Source organism: Calonectris borealis, chromosome 16, assembly GCF_964195595.1.
Source record: "Calonectris borealis chromosome 16, bCalBor7.hap1.2, whole genome shotgun sequence".
Taxonomy (NCBI): domain Eukaryota; kingdom Metazoa; phylum Chordata; class Aves; order Procellariiformes; family Procellariidae; genus Calonectris; species Calonectris borealis.
In genome coordinates this window covers 17,764,031-17,783,162 of record NC_134327.1, presented here as the reverse complement: position 1 = coordinate 17,783,162, position 19,132 = coordinate 17,764,031, and the positions used below count along the sequence as shown (strand labels likewise).

At 51.1% G+C, this 19,132-nt stretch overlaps 1 protein-coding gene across 1 annotated transcript in view; it reads right to left on the bottom strand.

Annotated features, from left to right (window-relative positions):
* Nucleotides 1–602: 602 nt before the first annotated feature.
* HS3ST4 (heparan sulfate-glucosamine 3-sulfotransferase 4) overlaps nt 603–19,132 on the bottom strand; it is a 63,921-nt gene continuing 45,391 nt past the window's right edge. The window contains exon 3 of the mRNA XM_075164894.1: nt 603–1,239. Within this exon, the coding sequence (XP_075020995.1) occupies nt 603–1,239 (637 nt within the window). The remainder of the gene's footprint in view (nt 1,240–19,132) is intronic.

Sequence of the window (19,132 nt, the reverse complement as noted above, 5' to 3'; positions counted from 1 at the left end):
AAATACTAGTTTTAGTGCAACAAGTAATTGAAACGTCTGGTGCAAATGAAGTTTCTGTACATAGTTCCTTTGCAGCATAACTGGCTTTATTCCTTCCACACACAAATACCAGTGTGCATGTGAATGCTCGTGTCCTGAATTTACCAGATCTGATGCTGCTGTTTGGGCAAAACTAAAAGCCAGGGCAGGAGAAATCAAATCTATGGGTTTGTCCCAGTGCTGCTGGGTTTTGTGAGCCACCTTCCTGCTCAGCTAGCTGTGGCAGGAGGTGCTGGTCCTGCCTGCCTGGCTGTGAGGGGGACACCAGCAGCGAAATGTCGACACAAAGCATCCCACCACCCCGAGGAGCCCCGCTCCCTCTGCCTCCTCCACCTCCCCCCCGCCCCGATCCCTCAGCATCACGGGGGGAGAGCACAAGTGCAACCCGAGGTGACAGGCCCCTAAGGTTTCAGAGCTGGAAACGGGGTGGCTTTGGCTGCAAACCCTGACAGCGCAAGAGTCTTGCGCTCGCAAGGCTGAGCCTCTAGCCCCAAGTGAGTTTTCGGTCTCTAATGATGATTCGCATCTCAAAAGAAAAGAGCTTTTTTCCTGATTTCATGGTTCTACTTATCACTTTCTTCCTGCTCCCACTGGAAATCTTGGCCTGTCATTTGGTAAAACATGACATTGAAGGGTTTGTAAAACTTCCGCAGTCTGTGGATGACGTCTGGGTCTATTTTGGGGTGAGTTCGACCCTTGGACTTGCCCAAGCACCGGGGAGCACTGCTGTCCTCTGGCTTCTTTAGACAGGGGAACCCCTTGGTTTTATTAAAATAAAAATGTTTCTCTGTCACGATCCTCTTAAGGCCTAAGAAGTCCTGTACCTTGGCCATTTCCCCGGCTGGGTCAGTGATGAGCCTCTCGCCGCTGACAAAAAGGATTTGGGAGAGGGGGAAGTACTGGAGCCAGTTCTCCAAGTGCAGGGCATAGATCCCGATGCGGATTGCACTCCAGGAGGCGTCAATCAGCCCCAGGGTCCGGTTCTTGAAGGCCAGCACCTCAAAGGTGGGGATCTCCGGCTTCTTGGAGAGCGTCTGCGTGTAGTCCGAGATGGCCCGGGTGACCGGGTTCCTCACTACCACGATCAGCTTCGTGTCCTTGGCCATGGAGTGAATGCGCCTGGGGGCCTCATTGGTCACAAAGTAGCTGGGGGTCTTCTCCATGGTGATCTGGCTGTCCAGTGTCTTGGGCATCACATTCCTGTGCAGAAGCAGAGGAGGAGTGGTTAGCAAGGGGCCAGGCATGGGCAGACACCTCGGCATCCCTCCTGCCCCATGCAGATGTTGGCGGGACGTTCAGGAGGAGGGATGCTGCCACATCTGCGGGCCCGGGAGACCAAAGCACTTCTGGCTTTGTTTCTTCTTGGACCCTGGACATGGTGGGCACCTTAAGTGTTAAATCAGCCTTGGTAACACATTATACAATCAATTCGCCATAGGCATATGTAGACAAAAGTTAATTGACAATAAACCTGTACAATACCTGTCTGTTCAGCAAGCCATCTGCTTCCATTTGCTCAATTAAGCCTATTCACTTCAGAGCCTTGTACCAGAGTGGTGCAGTTAGGATTACACAAGACCTTTTTGTTATGATGACATGCTTTTAAATGTCTCAGCTAATAAAACTTAATACAGAATAAGATCCCTTGCTTCTAGTACAATAATTAAATTTATTTACTATCTTGTGTGTGAGAAAGAATGACTTTTCTTTTATCTCTAATTCACATGCTTTGTCAATAATTAATTGCTGCTGGGTTTTGAGCTTCCTGTGCAAGCACTTTTATTAGCCAAAAGGAATTTGCCGACTGGATAAATTAACATGTAGCAAGACTTTCCTGGATAGCATATTACCATATTGTAAAATGAAACTGCAGCGAGATAGCATATATATCTAAGAAAATGAAGAGGTAAATGCTTGTCCAGCTGCCCCAAGTTAAAGGTTATCATAGCAAGCCAGAATGTATTAAATGATGTCCCCTGCAAGAGGGGGCCTCTTTCACACCACCTCAGCCACCGGGTGCTGGAGAGGCTGGAGGGCAGTGCCACGAGCACTACCACCTCCCGCTCCTGCACGCGCTGCGGCCGCGGCCGTGGGCAGCCCCAGCCCTGCCGCCGTGCCCCCTGCCCCGCCGGGCTCCGCTCCGGCATCCGCTGTGTCGTCCACAATAGAGATGCCCAGCTGGGAAACTGGCTAGATCCCGAAAGCCGTGAAACGCCTCGCCTCACCCGCCGGCAGTGACCCGTGCAGGCGCTGACCCGTGCAGTGCGGAGGGAGCGCCGCCAGCCCCCGCCGCCCTTCCCAGCGCCCTCTGCACCGACCGGGCGAGGTGAGACAGCGCAGGAGGCCACGGAGCCGCGGTGCCCGCATGTACAACCATGTCTGCCGGAGCGCTCCCGTGCAAGGCTTTCCGTACCCGCAGTGTACCTATTCAAAGGTTTTACAGGCACAGTATTGACTGCTTCTTAAGTGTGTTTTAGCAATATTTTTATCTTAAGCCTTTCAAATACTCGTGCTTAGGCGTAGTTTGTTTAAGCTGTTGCTGGCTAATTTACCCTGAAGACACTGCCTGACGGTGCTTCTGCCTGGGAGGCAGGAGGAGGAGGAGTGGTGTCACTGCTCCCGGGAAGCACTGGCCGAGTCTCCTGCAGCAGACACGGAGGATGGGGATGCTCGGGGTCTTGCAGGATTATCCCTTCACATTGCAACTATTTTTAGTACAAACATATGGTGAGTAAACAGTGTGAATAGGCTGGAAATGGTTCTGTAAGAGCACCTTGGGCACCAGCGACCGCAGTGATGCTGACGTCAAACCGCCAAGCCCCAGGAAGCAGCCATTTCAGGAATTACGCAGCCGAAGTCTGCAAGCAGAAGTGGCTGTTAGGCAAGGCCCAGCTAGATTTGCCTGTCAGTGTTGCCTCATATTTGTGACTGCTAATGCATGGGCTTGCATAATTTGTGTATTTATTGCTGGTGTAATCCATCCAATGGGGCTTCTTTTGCCAAGGCACTGCTGGAGGAGGTCTCCTGCCGGGTCTCCTGTCAAGGCAAGAGCGAAGGTGGGTTTGGTGCTGCCACAGGGCTGCTCATGCCTTCAGAATTTTTGGGTGAAGAGGTCAGCGGGGTCCTGTGGCTCCCCCTCTCCTGCAGTCAGCATCTTTCCTGTTGAAAAATCTCTAGCTGAGTGCTGGCAATGGGAGTTTGCAGGGGAGCAGGGCTGCAGGACTCCAGCTCACCCGTTTCAGGGCCAGCACACTGGTGGTCATGCCCTGCCAGGGAGCTTGTCCCTCCAGCGTCGGGTCCCACCAGAGCTGCCTTCCCGATGCGGCAGAGTGTCTGCAGTCCTGTCTGCTGCCCAGAGCACTGGTGCTTTGACCCTGCCTTGCATTGGTCGTCTGAGTAGCAGTGATGTGCAAGGAGCAAGGATTAGCTGGAATGATGCATCTTGAGGTATTTTATCTTAAGAAAAGCCAGAACAAATTGAGGGAAGCAAGCACTTGGGGACTGCAGATGCTGCAGAACTACAGACTGGCTTTCCTGGGAGGGATCCAGCACCCAGATTTAAGAGTCCTGTAGGAAGGAAGCATCTTTTATGGCTATCCACATCACAGGAAGGCCCACAGTGTGATCAGGGATCGAGTCCTCAGGTGCCCACTGCTGTACAAATATGGTGCTCTTCAGCTGAACATGAGGTTGTGTAAGGGAGAGGTGTGAGGAAAGTGCGCAGAAAATGAGACAGGGAGAGTGAGCACGTGGCCAGGCAGCACTTGCCCCGAGTAGGGCTGGAGCAGAAGTGGTCCCTGCTGTGCTCCAAAAGCATATAACGGATAGGAAAGCATCGCTGACGGCCAGAGCGGGGCTTCCCCTCCCCAGCTCTGTGCAGCAACCATGCTCCAGCTTGCCACCCCGGCTGGGGGCAGCAGCCAGCTGGGCACAGGCACCACCAGCTGCAGGAAGCAGTGGCTAGCGACCGACCCTGCAAGGGCATCCTGCCAAACTCCCAGAGCTGCACCAGGGCTCATCCGACTTTTTGGTCTCTGCGTGAGTCTGACTGGTGTTTGTATTCCCATGGAAATTGCATTCACTCAGCAACACATCTCTGAAAGTGACTGGCCAAAGATAATTTCAGGATGTGACCCACTGCAGAAATCTCCCCACTGCAGAGTCCCACTCACAGGCCTTGGCGGGCACTGCTTGTGCATGCACAGCGAGCTTGTAGTGCACCAGTCCTTTCTGTGTTGCCCACAAAATACAAGCATGGCTATTTGATTTTTTTTTTTTAAATATTGCTTAACAAACTTCGAACTGAAATGCTCTAATTTCTGCATGGAAATTAGGACTCGGTCTTGATGTGACAGAGCGGTGAAAGGAAGGAGGAGAGCTGGGGGGCTGAATGGGAGGAGGGCTGGCGGCTGCTGGGGGCTGCCGCAGGCAGCATAGCTCTGTGCAGCCTCTCTGGCAGCCCGGGTGCTAATTGACGGTGGTGGAGGAGGGGGAGCAATCCACCTTCAGCAAGGACGAGGGCCACGATCATGGGGCGTCCGTTCCCCGCAGCACACCAGACACCCTGGGTCCAGCCTCACAGGTGCGACTCACTGGTGGGATCTGGCCCTGAGCCTGCGCCAGCAGCCAACGCGGCAAGCTAAACTATCTTGTAAAAGCTGTTTAGAGAAATGGCACTGAAAAGCAGGCCAGCAAGGCCCTCAGAACAATGACTCCATTTCCCTGCTACCAGAATCTCCCTTCAGATCAGCCGTTTTGCTCCGAACACGCTCAGCTGCAGGGGCTCAATCACTCCCTGCTGTCACCACCCTCTGCTGCACTCACTCACTTTCCTGGAGAGGCACGAGACCACCGTGATATTGCTGGCTGCCGTCCCCCCCCCCCGTCTACTCTAGCCCCAACCTGCCAGCGTGCTCGCAGCATTGCCGTCTCCCTCCTGCTGCTGCATCATCTGTCATCCACCCAGATACCGGGAGGCAATGCCACTCCTGGCTGTGCTGGCTGAGGTTTAGCCATTGCAGTCATCTGCGTGTTGCAACCTGCTCCTCCAGTGAGCATGACTCAGGTGTGGCGCTACATCAATCTCGCCAGGGTCCAGGCTCCAGCCTTTGGGACAGTATCTGGCGCTGGAAACCACTTTGGCAGTGGCTGGAGGCGGTTTCCAGCCCTGTTGGGATGAGTCCTGCACACAGACTGAGCCACAATCCCTGCCCCAAAGAGCTTTCAGAAGAAGAGTGGGAGCCTGCGAGGAGGAGCGGCAGCCAAGCTGCAGGAGCCAGTGCCTGGGGTTGTCCTTGGGGCTGCGCGATCGGCCTTGGAGAACACACGGAGGAGAGAGGCAAAGAACTGAGACCAGGGAATAAAGGCACTTCCAATCCAGTGACTTTGCCCAGGGCGCTCCCAGAACAGGTTTCTATTGAACCATTAATTAGCAAAATCAATGTGTTACTCTTCTGTTCCTTGCTCCACAAAATAGTTATTTTATCATCAGTTATAGCTAGTAATTTGTATGCATTTCCTTTTTAACGGATTGTATCACAAGCTAGCTGCAGACCATGTTTTACCCTGCTGCTTGCTCTCCTGTGCTAACACCCAGAGCACCTCCAGAGTACCGGAGGGTCAAACGGGACCAACTGGATTGCAATCAACCTGTGGCATGTAGCACTATGGGGAATAGGAAGAGGCAGCTCTGATATTTGAGTGAAGAGGGCATCAGCTTAGAAGTGGCGGCCTGGATAACAGAGAAGGAGCAGCATGTAAAAGTCCTTCTACCTTGCAAATGGTGCTGGACTGCCAGGCAAGCACAAAACACCATTACCCCGTGGTGTTCAATTACCCTGACACCCGCGCAGCAGCACCGCATGCTTGTTTGTGCTGTCTCAGACAGGATAAGCTGTTTCCCTGTGCAATCATCTGAGCAGAAGGAGGGACCAGCATAGGCAGAATTGGCTGGTGTATGCTCCTCTGAGTCAGACACCCTGGCAGCATGCAGCAGGCATGTCAAATGTCAAAATGTGGTGATTATGAGATGCTAAAAGCTCTGCTGGACTACCAGCGATGGATTCTCAGACAACAGGGCTCAAGGGGACCATTGCCGTCGTCTGCTCTGACCCTCTGCATTGCCCAGGCAGACCTGCCCAGGCCTGCCTTGGAGCGCTGCCTCCGCCAGCACATCTGCTCTGCAGCAAAGAGCTCCAGGGAGCCCCGGCGGAGCTCCCGGGGTTAGTTAACATGACTCGCTGCTACTTAGCACCTCGGCTGCAGTGTGAATTGGTCTAGCCACAGCCACTAGCTTAATAGCTTTTTGCAATACATCTTTGTATCTGGTCTCTCTCCTAGCTGACAAGATGCTGTTCTGCAAACAAGTGACTGTGGACTCCCAAACTAAAAGCTCAGAGCAAACGGGGGCTGGCTGGGCCCCTGCCCCTTGTGACGATGCTCTGGCTGTGCAATCAGACTGGAGCATGTTACTGATGGTATTTGTGCTGCATTTGCTCCTGCTCCTCCTGACCAGCATCTCCCCGGCACTGCGAGCCATCTGCAGCCCCTGGGACATTCGGGCAGGTTCCCAAGGACCCGGTGCTTGCACAAGCCTTCATTTGCTTTGTATTATGGATTGTGACTGTGATTTGTGGGGTTTTAGATGACAATGCTTTAAGAGATAAAAATTAATCAGAATTCAGAGGAAGTACTGCGGCTCTCCTTCACCCACGCTGCCGCTCCTGTCCCTCCCGCCGCTGGTGGGGCTGGGTGACAGCCAGGAGCGGGGTTCCCTCTCCTTCCAGGCACTGCCATGCCGTGGCAACAGCCCCTTCATGGACAGTTTTGTAAACAAGGATTTTGGTCCCCTCTGCTCTAGGGTCAGGGCAAGACGATTGTCTTGCCTTCAATATTATACTTACTTAGCTTTTACTTGAAATTATGGTTTCAATAAGCTGTTGCAAAAAAAACCCCAAATCTCTAAGCCTTTTCTCTGTGGTGGGGACACTGGAAGCAAGTTGTAGTGGCTGATGTTCAAATATAAACCAAACACACCAGGGGTTTATAAAAGAAGCACAAACAAACTATTAATTACAATGGCCCATTCAGATGATGTTATCACAATAAACAGGAGCCAAGAAATTGCAGAGCTAATAATCTGAAAGTGTTGCCACATTTAAGGATTGTGTTTAATTCCATGCACAATAAAGACAAATGCATAGATAGGTTAACACTGAGGAGAGACAGCAGGGAAGTAGCGATCAGGGAAAAGAGGAGGAAAAGCAGATTTTGCTGTACAGTTTTAAGGATAACATTGGGAGCTGCAGTGTGTCCTCAAGACACCCCTGGCCCGGCAGAGCACCAGAACTACAGCAGCTCTGGGATGTATACACAGAAATGCTTTTTCCCAAACTCTGCCTTGGTTCAGACTTACTTTCTAGGTGCTGCCTTTCCTGGGCAGGCATACGGACCACCTCGCTCAGCTCCCACAGCGCAAAGGCAGCTGTGAAGGAGGCTTGAGCCTGTCAGCCCCAAGAGCCAGCGCGTCCTGCACGTGTCCTGCTGCACGCAATAGTTGTAGCCAAGCACGCAGCAGAGAACAATACATGGCACCACTGGCTCCTGTTGCTGAGAATAACAAGGGTGTTAAACCTGGAGCAGCCGAGCCTCTGGCGCAGCAGGAATACGCCTCAGAGCAGTTAACCTTCACAGAGCTGCTGCCATGTGCTCTGCCCTAATTGCGCGCGTGCCGACAGAATGCTAACCAGCTCTGCGTGCTCAGGCAGGACGCGATGCTCCGGATGGCTCTCCTCTGGTGGCTGCTGCAGAGCTCTGCCATGCTGGGCTGGGGCTTTGCTCCTGGGGAGGGCAGCCTAGCCTCTTGGACACCCTTTGGCTTTCCTTGCAGCGTTTGTTCTCCTTTCAATGCCAGGCTGGTTGTCGAAGAGGCACTGCCGTGCTGCTGACCACCTCTGCAGAGCAGCCCAGGAGATGGAGTGCTGGAACAGGACACGTCTACTCTTGGCTCTGCCACTGGTCTCTACTCACCTCCCGCCCCTCCTCTGCCTTCATCGCTACCCACTGAAAAAGAGGGGCAATGACAACAAGCCACTTCCCGCTCCACTGCCATACGGCATTAATGACTCCTTCACTCAGTTATGGGGGTGGGTGTCATTTCTTCACACTTGTTGGTAGCGGCATCCCTGCACTGTGCGATGTCAAAAAGAAACTTTTATTGCCATTCCTGGGCTTGGATCCAGGAATTACCTGGTCCTCACAGCAGATGATCAAATATGTGTTATTAGGTGCTTGCTTGGGCTTTTGATATTTCTCTCCTTTCCTACTCATTCCCTGGTGCTGTGGCCTGGAGGCTAAGGAGGGCCAGGCTGCTCTGTGGGCCCCTCTGGCACCCCTGCAGCTCCCCAGTCAGATGGGAGACTTGCTGCCATCGCTTCTTCAAGTTTTTTGCTCTGTGCATAAAAAAGCCCCCCAGCCGCTGTGCAGCGATGGGCAGGACATCTGACTCCTGCTCTCCTCCGGTTTGTGGCAAAGGCCAGCTCTAAGCCCTCGTTGGGAAAATGTGCTGTAGTAATTGTTCTTAACTGCTGGCTTCAGACAAGCTCTTTATTTTCAAAGGATACATTTTATAAATTTGTGAATTTGCATGTTGCCAAAATCCCCTTGTGGTTTATTTAAATCCAGATTATCTCGTTTATTCCTTCAGTCACAGCTGTCATTTATCTCTGTGTAGGCAGCTTGTTCACGATGTTGCAGGTTTCCTGCAATCCCACTCAAAAGGAGTCTTTGTTAACTGTATTTTCATGTTCTCAACAAGAGAAAAAAGTTCACAGCAACTCCCAAGGCTTGGAGAACCACAGAGAAGGACATGGATTTGCACGATTGCTATCCGAAAGAGGCGATGGCCAGGTGCTGCAACAGTGTCACCTGCCTGTGGAGCTCATCTCTGCTGCTCCTCAGTGTGGAGCAAACATCTGCTTTTGTCTTCTGAAAAGACAAACATGAAGTCATTTTCCTTTTTATTATTAACACATTCTGGTATAATTGCTTGAGCTGTCAACTGTGACCTGCCAGTAATTCAGCAGGCGTGGGACTTTCAAGGGGAAAACGGCATTGCAACTGAAGACCGCAATATGCATTAAAAGCAGAACCTATTTGCTGTAAGCCCCCAAGTCAAATCTCTTGTTGAATTTGTTCAAACATAAATTTACAGCTGAATTTACATAGGTTTAATGTTTTATAATCTTTTTGGTCTGTGAATCTATATTCAAGACTGAGTGCATTAGCTTAGAAATATTGTGCTTAACGCTGAAAATAATTTTAATCTCTCCAAAGTCCAATCCTTTGCACATCACTAAACCTCAGAATCCAATCCCTTCTAATAAGAGACACAAAACTTGCATCTGTCACTGCCTAATAGATTCATACTGCTCTAATTCACATGGCTTGTATATGTCTGTTAAAAAACATTAAATGCAAATTGTAAGGCACTTACTTTCAGAAAAACGGGTGCCAGTTCAGACTGGGGCTAAAGCAAAACAAATCTCCCCCGGGAAGTTTGGAAGCTGGTGTGACTCTGCCAGCCATGGGAGAAGGGGGTGAACCATCCTTCTCTGTGACTCGAGCTCTGCTCTTGCAAGACTTAATGCCCAAAATTAAGGGCTGCCTGGGTGTCACGGTTTAACCCCAGCCAGTAACTAAACACCACGCAGCCGCTCGCTGACTCCCCCTGCTCCGGTGGGATGGGGGAGAGAATCGGGAGGGTGAGAAAACTCATGGGTTGAGATAAAGACAGTTTAATAACTGAAATAAAATAAAGTAAAATAGTAGCTATAATAATAATAGAATATACAAAGCAAGTGATGCACGATGTAATTGCTCACCACCCACTGACTGATGCCCAGCCAGTCCCTGAGCAGCGATTGCTGCTCCCCAACCCCCTCCCCCATTTTATATACTAAGCATGATGTCATATGGTATGGAATACCCCATTGGCCAGTTTGGGTCAGCTGTCCTGGCTATGCCCCCTCCCAGCTTCTTGTGCACCTGGCAGAGCATGGGAAGCTGAAAAGTCCTTGACTGTGTGAGCACTACTTAGCAACAACTAAAACGTCAGAGTGTTAGCAACATTCTTCTCATACTAAATCCAAAACACAGCACTATACCAGCCTCTAGGAAAAAAATTAACTCTATCCCAGCCAAAACCAACACTGTTGGTTTCCCTCTCCAAGACAAGCAGCTTTCCTTTGTCCCAAATTTTCAAAGCCATTTGGTGTCCATGCAAAACACTCACGAGGGGCAGTTTGAGATTGCAAGGATGCTTCCTTGCTCCGTGCCAGCCGCCTTTCCTGCCACGGCCCTGCCGAGCTTCTCCTGGGCTGTGCAGGACTTGGGAGGCCAAGACACTACAGCTGGAGCGGGGGGCAGCCCCGGCTCCTGCTGCGGCAGGGCAGTAAGGAGCAGCAGGGGCAGGGGAGCGTCTCGCTGCCCCGCAGCAGGGCCAGCCGTGCCCCTCCGTGCCTCCCCTCCGGGCTGCCTGGAGCCGTCCCTCCGGCGGCAGTCTCAGCCAGGATGGAGAATGGGCCTGTGTTGCCATACCAACGCAGGTGCTAACACGGTGTTGACTAACTGCGAGCTGATCCGATCAGAGAATGGCAGCATCGAGTTGCTACGGTAACCGAAATGCCAAATTGGAAATTGTGTCAATAGCAAAATTATCCGAGAGGAGGCAAGCGTGCACAGCGGGGCGCCGGGCCTGAGCCTGGCCGGAGGCTGCTCGGCAGCCCCAGCGGGCAGCTGCCTGCCCAGGCCGCGCCGAGCTCCTGCTCGTGGGCTGATGAAACAGCCCAGGACACTGTCGAGGCTCAGCTGCGTCCCAGGTGCCGGCGCCGGGACCTCCATTCCATGGGGCACGGCTCCCCTGCTCCCTCCTTCCCTCTCCTGCTCCTCCGCTTCTGCTTTTCTCGCGGACGTGGCCAGAGGGGTCTGTGCCTCTCATTGCAACAAACCCCAAAGGAGGACAGGGCTCCCCGCTGGCGGCAGTGTGGGCAGCCCGGGCTCGCAGAGCACCGCCGGTGCTGGCTGGGCAAGCGCCTGGAGGAAGGATGCTGCCCGCGAGCATCATTCGAGCTGCTCTCCCAGATGCTGAGGAAAATGCCTTTGGAGTACAGTCTATTTCTAATGTGATTTTTCATCATCTCGCCCAGTCTAGAGTCCAACAATCGCAATGAAAGGAATTCGTGTCTCCACAAAACGCAAAATCTTTAACGGCTCATTGGCATGTGCTTAAGTTGGCCTGGATAAGAAGTTACTCCTGAGAGCCCGCTATTGATTCTGTCAGGGATTCAGAGATTTTATGGGCATCGCTCAGGATCTCTTTAGTACTTGTACCTTCTTAACGGCTCTCATCGCCAATAGAACTGAAAACATCCCCCCGCGCACTGGGAAGCGGCTGAATCTGTGCCAGGAGACAGTGCCGCGCTGCTGCCGCGGGAGCGTGGCTGCCCTCCACGGCCAGCCAGGCAAGGGTCCCAGGCAGCCCTGGGGAGAGAACCCTTCTGTGGTTCCTCCGGTGCATTTTAGGAGGTGGGGGAGGTACCGGGGCTAGGGAAAAAGGTGGGTCAACTTCACCCAGGAAGGCTCCTCTCCTCCTACCACTATGCAACAGAATCAGTGGGCAGCTGGCTGAGTAGCAGAAAAAAATATAAATATGCTCTGATTTCATTGGGACCATCTGCCTCATGCATGATAGGCGGGTAAGAATGCTATAATCATGGAGCAGAGAACTAAGCTGATCCATTAAAGTCTTTTAGCAGAAGCAACTATGGAACCTGTATTAATCCAGCAATGCTTTGTGAACAGACATCACAAGGTTAGATCCATTCAGTTGCAATTAAAAATAACCCTCGCTGTTCAGGCTGACTTGGATAGCTATTACAGCATTGCGTTCCCCAAAGACCCTCATGTATATAGATTGTTGATGCTTGCACAATGCTATCTGAAATTATGATCTTAATGCTAAATCTTGCTTTCTTCTGTTCTTCCCTCAAGTGGATCTCCTCTGGGATATGGCTGTTGCCTTGTGCCAAAATCCCTCGCCCATCTGACTGCACAGCTTATGCTCAAATTGGGCAGTCTCAGATTAGACAGTGCTGCTATGATTTCACCTAATGGGGGTTGCTCTTAACGACTGCCTTCCTCACCAGCAGCCATGGCGAATGCATAGGGGTGTGCTAACTCCTGAGCTGCCTGGCCTGGCTCAGCAGCTCACCTAGAAAAAACCACCAGAGCTCTGCAAGCTCCTGGCACAGCTGGAAGTGCTTGGCACATCTGTGCCGGCACGCACCATCTCTGGTGGCTCACAGCCCTTGGCACTGCTGGGCTTTGACTGCGCAAGGCAATCTCAGTCCTGTGGATGGAGATGCGTGTTCAGTGACGTCGTTTTACCAGGGATAAATTTGGCCTGATTCCTCCAATTTTAGTGTAAGATTTATTGTTGGTCAGCACTCAGACATGAAACAGGTTGTGAAAAAGGCTGGAAATGCATATTTCTAACCCCACTGCAGTCAAAATTGTTTTGACTAAGCCTCACTACCGTTCTCTACAGAAATGCTGCGATGCTATTCACTGGGAATATCTCAGTGTCGTCTACCAGATTTAATTACTGTATTAATCACGGTTATAGCAAAGCAACACTAGTCTGAGCGGCCTGCCTCTCACATGTGTGCTGGAACAGGGACTCGCTGACAGAGGCAGAGGTGAGCCCTGCCTCCTTTGACTGAGGATGTCCAAGTCAAGGTAGTCTGTTCCAAGTCCAGGTTTCCCTTCAATGTACAAGCACAAGTCCCTTGAGCGCTAGCTCATTCACCTTCCACTGTTATAGGAGAAAGGTAAAAGACCTGGACATCCATGACTTGGTGCAAATCCTAGGGCTGAGAAAGCAAGCAGCCAACCCAGAAAGAAGCATGCCCACCCTGAGGACCGTGTGTAACCACGGCGAGCTCCACGCTTGAGGAAGGCTTGGTCTTGCAGAAGGGGTTCAGGCAGTTTGGGGGGCAAACCCCAGGGGGAAAGAGCAGCTATTTAATGAGTAAATAAATACGAACTAGCTATGAAAAACTTGGGGTGTCCTGATACCCATGTCTCGGTCATGGGTAGCTTGCTCTGCAAAGTGTGGGTCCTCCAAAGAATGGGGGTGCTCCTGTTTCTCCTCACTCCTGTTCCCCCGAAGCTGAGGGTGTCATCTGCGCATCCAGGCTCTGGGGATGTGCGTGTTAATGCTCGGTACGGGGCTGACTGCAGATAGCAGCAGAGCCGAAGGGGAGCAGGGTGGAGCACCTTCCCTATGCCTGCTTGGAAAGTAGCAATACAGCTGTAGCAGGATGAAAACCTGCCAGGGGGAAGATCCCCAATACAAACCTCACTGTCGGTCTTCGAGATCAGCTAAACCTACTGTGCACTGCAGAGCTGTCGCCACCTGGATTGGCCTGGAAAGCAGCTGCAGCCCCTGCTCCTGCGGCGCGGACAGGAGCAGCCCCCGACGGGGGTCAGTGCTTGGGGCTGGGCAGGGGCACAGGGCTCCCTCCGCCTTCCCCTTGCACCCGAGCAGCGGCGAGAGGCTGGCTAAGCTGAGGCACGCACAGTCACTCACACACACCCCTGGCTGCCCCAGTCCACTCGTCAGCCTCGGGCAAGCCACAGGACTGCAGCCATGCCTGCCCATGTGCCGGTCCCCAGCACGCCTGCAGATAAAATGGGCATGAAGTACGTAAAATGCCAACATACGTGTTTGCCTACGCTTGCAGGACAGAAATCCTCTCCGAAACACTAGATCCAGCTTGTTGGCAGCAGGCTGTCGCAGACCTTCCCTTCCTACCTGCTCGGGAAGGCCTATTCCCCAGGTGGGAACTCGCCCGGGACACGCGGCAGGACGAGCCCCAGCGCAGCCAGCTGTGTCCTCCCGCCCTGAACGCGGCTGGCAGGCGTCTGTGCGGGACTGTGCAGGCACCCATGCGGATGTGTTTCCATCCAGCTTTGCCTTGCTGATTGCTAAGTAGTATCTGTGGAAACTTCAAGGCTGTTAATAATACACGCTATTGATATTGCAGGCTACGGTTCCTGGAAAAGCCAGTTTGATATGGAAAAAGATACAGCTGAGGAAGAGAGCCCTACACATACAGTCCAGTTCACTCTAAATACTGACTTAGCTCAACTTGGCAGTTCAAACCATCCCCTTTTCCCAAAGATAGGTCTTTCCTGAGAAGGAAGATCATGAAAATAGAATATTAAAATGTAGTGGTATGGAGTTATACATCGTGAGGAGTCCTTTTTCATCTTCTGGAAAATGTACTTCTACCAGGAAAAAAACCCTGACAATAATGGCTGCCTAAGTGAAAGCACTGCTGCTGTATCATGCTAAAAGCTTTTCAGGGAAAAACAGTAAATAAATTCCACTCTTCAGATGTATCTGGATGTTATCGTAACACAGTGCCAGAGTAACAGGCGAGCCATCAACAGCTAAAAGGCTTGGAATTGTTATGGAGGGACAACAGAGGAGCGATATCTGCAGAATAGGCTGAATAACAAAAGTAATTATACACATCCCACTGCTGAGCTCTTGCACCACTGGCAGCCAGGGGAAAGGAGAAGGACTCTCACCCCACCAGCACGGAAGAGTTTGACACAACACCACCAGTAAACGCTGCCACAGGAGCTCCTGGCTGGTTCGAGGCAGGCGGCCAGGAGCACAACCCTTCTGCCTCTTCAAACCCATGCAATTACATGTTTGATTTCTAGCTGTAGATGAGACAGGTCAGTGCAGGCCCACTGGTGCCACAGGCAGAGTGGGTGAATGAGGGGCAGGTGGCGAGGAGGACGGGGCCAAGGAGGACAGGCTCCTGCTCAGAAGTGACAGTGGGGGGGACAGCGGATGCCAGAGGCAGCAAAGCCAGTCCCAAATCCCTCCACATAGCCCTGGGCAGAGCCTCGCTGCCCTCCCTCACTGTTACAGGGCAGCAAGGAACACCACCGCTCTGTCCCCCTTTACTGCCTCTTCCCTGAAGCTCCTGATCTCCCCCGCTTAGCACCAGAGGCAAGCTGGCTGCGTCAGTCCCCAGGGCACCCCTGAGGCGTTGAGAGGTGACACGGACATCTTGGTCCCAGCATCAGACGAGCCCATGGTGGCAAAGGCATCCCCAAAGTGACTGCCAAGGACTGCACAGATCCAAGACTCCTCTGTTCCCATGCAGGAGCTGCTCTCCTGCCCCAGGAGGGAGTGATGCCAGCCAGGCTGTTGCTGAGGGCACAGCTATTTATTATTTGCTTCTGTCAATTATTTTGGGGTTTAAGTTCATTTATTATGTATGCAAAAATGGTAACACACTTGCATCTGAATGTCTTTTAGGCATACAATATCCTTGTTATTCAAAATGTTTTTTCCTCCATAATTGAATGGTTTACCTTATTATTACTTTATGTTAATGACCCAGCATTTCCATTTTTCTATAGGATGCTTAATTGTAAGCAAAGTGCAATCAGAATCAGAGATGCCATCTGTAATTGACAGCATCATAATAACAGCCAGCATTGCAGGAACAAAGTACCAAAATAAATGGCAGTAGGGAAAAAGCTGCCTCCAAAAATACCCAGGAAGCGGTTCTGGGCTGGGACAGAGCCCCGTCCACGCAGGATCCTCTCCCCGAGCAGTGACAGTTCGGGCATTAACACAGATAGAGTGCTATTTATATCAGTTTGTACATTTAATCAGTTTTTTTGCAGTTTTCAGCGAGATGTGAACTATATCCCTGTCCAAGGCATTTGGTTCAAATCAGCTGAGACAGAGAATAATCAAGATTTATGATTCTCATTCTGACTCGGATCACACAGTCAGTGCAATCGGTACAGCAGAGCTTCCTCCCTGAGCCCAAGTGACATCCCTTCACTCTCCCTCGCAGAAGTGATTTAACATCCATCTCGGGAACTGTCAAAACGCTGCTGCAGCTCCAGATAACAGCGACTCTGGGCTTTCCCCCCCGCCCTCCCACTGCACGCAGCCACGCGCGGCAACACTGGGGGGGCATCGCAACCAAGTTAGAGGGTGTTTGGCAGAAATCAATAAAATAGCACTTTGCAAAATAAAAGGGATTTCATCTTGTCCTGCCTCTCAGTACAACTTAGAGCAGCCAGGAGAACGAGCAGCCTGTGGTGCGTCTGACCTTCCTTATACAGAGCATCCTTGCTGGAGGAACATCACAGGCACATGCCACCGGTGTCTGTAAGTCATACCAGCCCCGCTGCAGGGGGAAGGGGCATGGGAACAGAGCAAGCACTGGGTCTGCAGCGAGGAAGGACCCTGGGAATGGCTCAGGAGGCAGCTTCCAGCGGCAGAAAGGGTTGCCAGCACTTCCAACAGACAGCTCTATTTCCAGGGGCTCAGCACTGGTCCAGGGAGCCAGAGCTGTGCTCTCCAAGATCTCAGCCGGGAAGCAAATGTTTAGATAAAAATTAAATGATCCAAAAGCAACTCTACTAAAAAAGAGCCAGATGATGGGAACATAGTAGTGGCGAGGCTGTTTCCAAGCCATTTTCAAGGCAGCCATGCCACGCGTGCAGGCTGGCCGTAGTGTGCTGCCGCTGGTGGCAGCTCTCGGGATGCTCCAGTGGGCTCTTCCCCAGACATCTGGGCCTGTCAGCATGAGACGGACATGAGCCCGGGCCAGGCAGCTCAGCGATGACTGTGGCGGAGGCTTCTGGCACATCATATGCTTTTGCACCCAGGAGAGACCCAGCAGGCTACGTCCATGGTGCCCGGCAGACCTGGGCAGGATCCCTTCTTGGGCAGCACAGTGGAGCTGGTCTCTTACATCTCATCCGATAAACCCCATCTCCTGCATCTGGTTCATGAAAACAGAGCGCTACAACCCTGGCAATGAGGGCTTGGCAGGGTCGGTGGATTCATCCAATAAACAGGGTGACGGGAGCTCTGTCTTGATTGTAGCAGGCGGTGAGCTAGGAAGGGGAACACGGACTCGTCTTCCCTTAAGCACACCCTCGAAATGAAGGCAGAGAAATATGCTGGCCATGAAGGGAAAATAAATGCTGTTTACTTGCAGTATGAAGTCTCCACATAGTGACTTTGTCACTACAGGTGCCTGTTAAGGTTTTGTTTTCTTCAGGGTTTGTTTAGCCATCTTTTCCCCATACACATACACACTATGTGCAGCACAGCTTAGATTTAGCCAGGACTCTTAAATTCACACATGCAGTATAACATTCAAGTAAGTGAAAAAACAGACCGATTCCACTCCGGTCAATAGAGTAAACAATTCCTGGTTTGGATAAACAGAATTTCTAGTGCTGAAGAGCCCTGGGCAGCACTGCACACTCTGATTAGTGTAAATGCTAAACACAAACCAATTAACACTCTCTAAGTCTGCTTATCTCATGTCACTTAGCGCTAAAACAAAGCCTAACACTAAATACACATATTGATTTAGCCATTAAATCTAGCATCATTCAAAATAGCTTATTATATTACCGAGAAACAAATAGCATCTCCTTAATTTTCAGAACCTACTGTATTATGAACAATGACTTAATTGCTCCATCCAGCACCAGGGAGTTACTACTGACAGTGAGAACAGACTGGTACTACTTAGCCTAAAAAGTAAACCTAGTAGGACCACAGGCAGAGGTGGCAAGAGGGCATCTCTGTGCCACCTCAGGTAGCTTCACTGTGGAAACACCCAGCACCCTGGCCTGGTGCTGTGCCATCATCTTGCAGAGCCAGGAGATAAACTCAGCCATTGTTAGAAATACTATTGCTCTGCTGGTACCAGACACAAGTCACAGGCATCCATTAGCTCCTCTAAGGAAGAGGACAGGATTTACCACATAGTCCTGGCAAATGCCAATGACTGCTGGTGCCCTTTTCTGGAGTACAGCTAGGTGCAACCAGCACTGACAAAACACCAATCCTAATCCTCAAAAAAAAACCAAAAGCTACTTGTGGTTTTTATAGAGCTGTTAATTTAGAAACTATTGGAAGCTGGTATGTGGGAAGTTGATGATGGGAAGAGCTCAGCTGGAGGTATTCTGCCCTAACGAGCACCAGGAGACGGCAGGGATGGGACATGTGGATGTCAGCAGGCAGTGCGTGATGTTTACATTCCTAATTACAAGAGCTAATTCTTCAGTTTGGCCAGGTGTCCCTTCTGCAGACAAGGTTAATGGGATGTGAGAGGCCACAGCTGCCACAGCACCAAGTAAGGAGGACAGGCAAGGGACAGCAGTATTAATCAGCCAGGAGCGATGCAAAAATGGTTATCTCAAGCTGTTTGGAGGCACGGATTAAAAATAAATCTCCCTGAGCTTAATATTCTGCCAGTCAGCTCCTTTTTGTAGGTGGAATCTATTAAAAATTATCTTTCTGCTAAAATGCTAAAGTATTTTTGACATTTAACAGCTTGCTTCAAGCAAAAAAGTGCAATAAATACATGGGAGAGCTAATTGGCTCCAGTACACCCAACATCCAGTCCATCATGAATAAGCAACGCAGTGCCAGCTTACTGATGGCTCCAGCAGACCCTGGATGCCTCCTCCCGAGCAATGCTGCATCTGCTCCAGCCTCCCCTGTTCACCCAGGGTAACTGGGAAGTTCTCACTGTGATCCAGCAGCAGAACAAAACCAGCCACAAATTGAACGTTTAGACCCGAGGGTACCGGGGGTTGGGGGGGCATGTGCTGTAACTTGGTCTTCCCGAAGTGTATGCTTCGAGGTACTTAGTCTGCTGCAAGATGCAGAAGGAGCTGCTTGGCAATGTAGTCTTCTCAATAAAAATTAATGTTTTAACAAGAAGCCAAATAGCTACAGCTAATGTACTTCTGAATGAGATCTAAATTTTATTCATAAGCATCAGTGTCAGGTCTAAAATAACAGTTTTATGGACACTAGGAGCATAAACAGCTCTGCTGATTCAAAAACAGAAACTGCAGTTCTGAATGAATCAACTCATTCATTTGGAACAAAAGCATCATTTTAAATACATGCCTCAAATACAAGAGAAAGCCAGAGACAATATTCTTCTTGCGAGCCTGC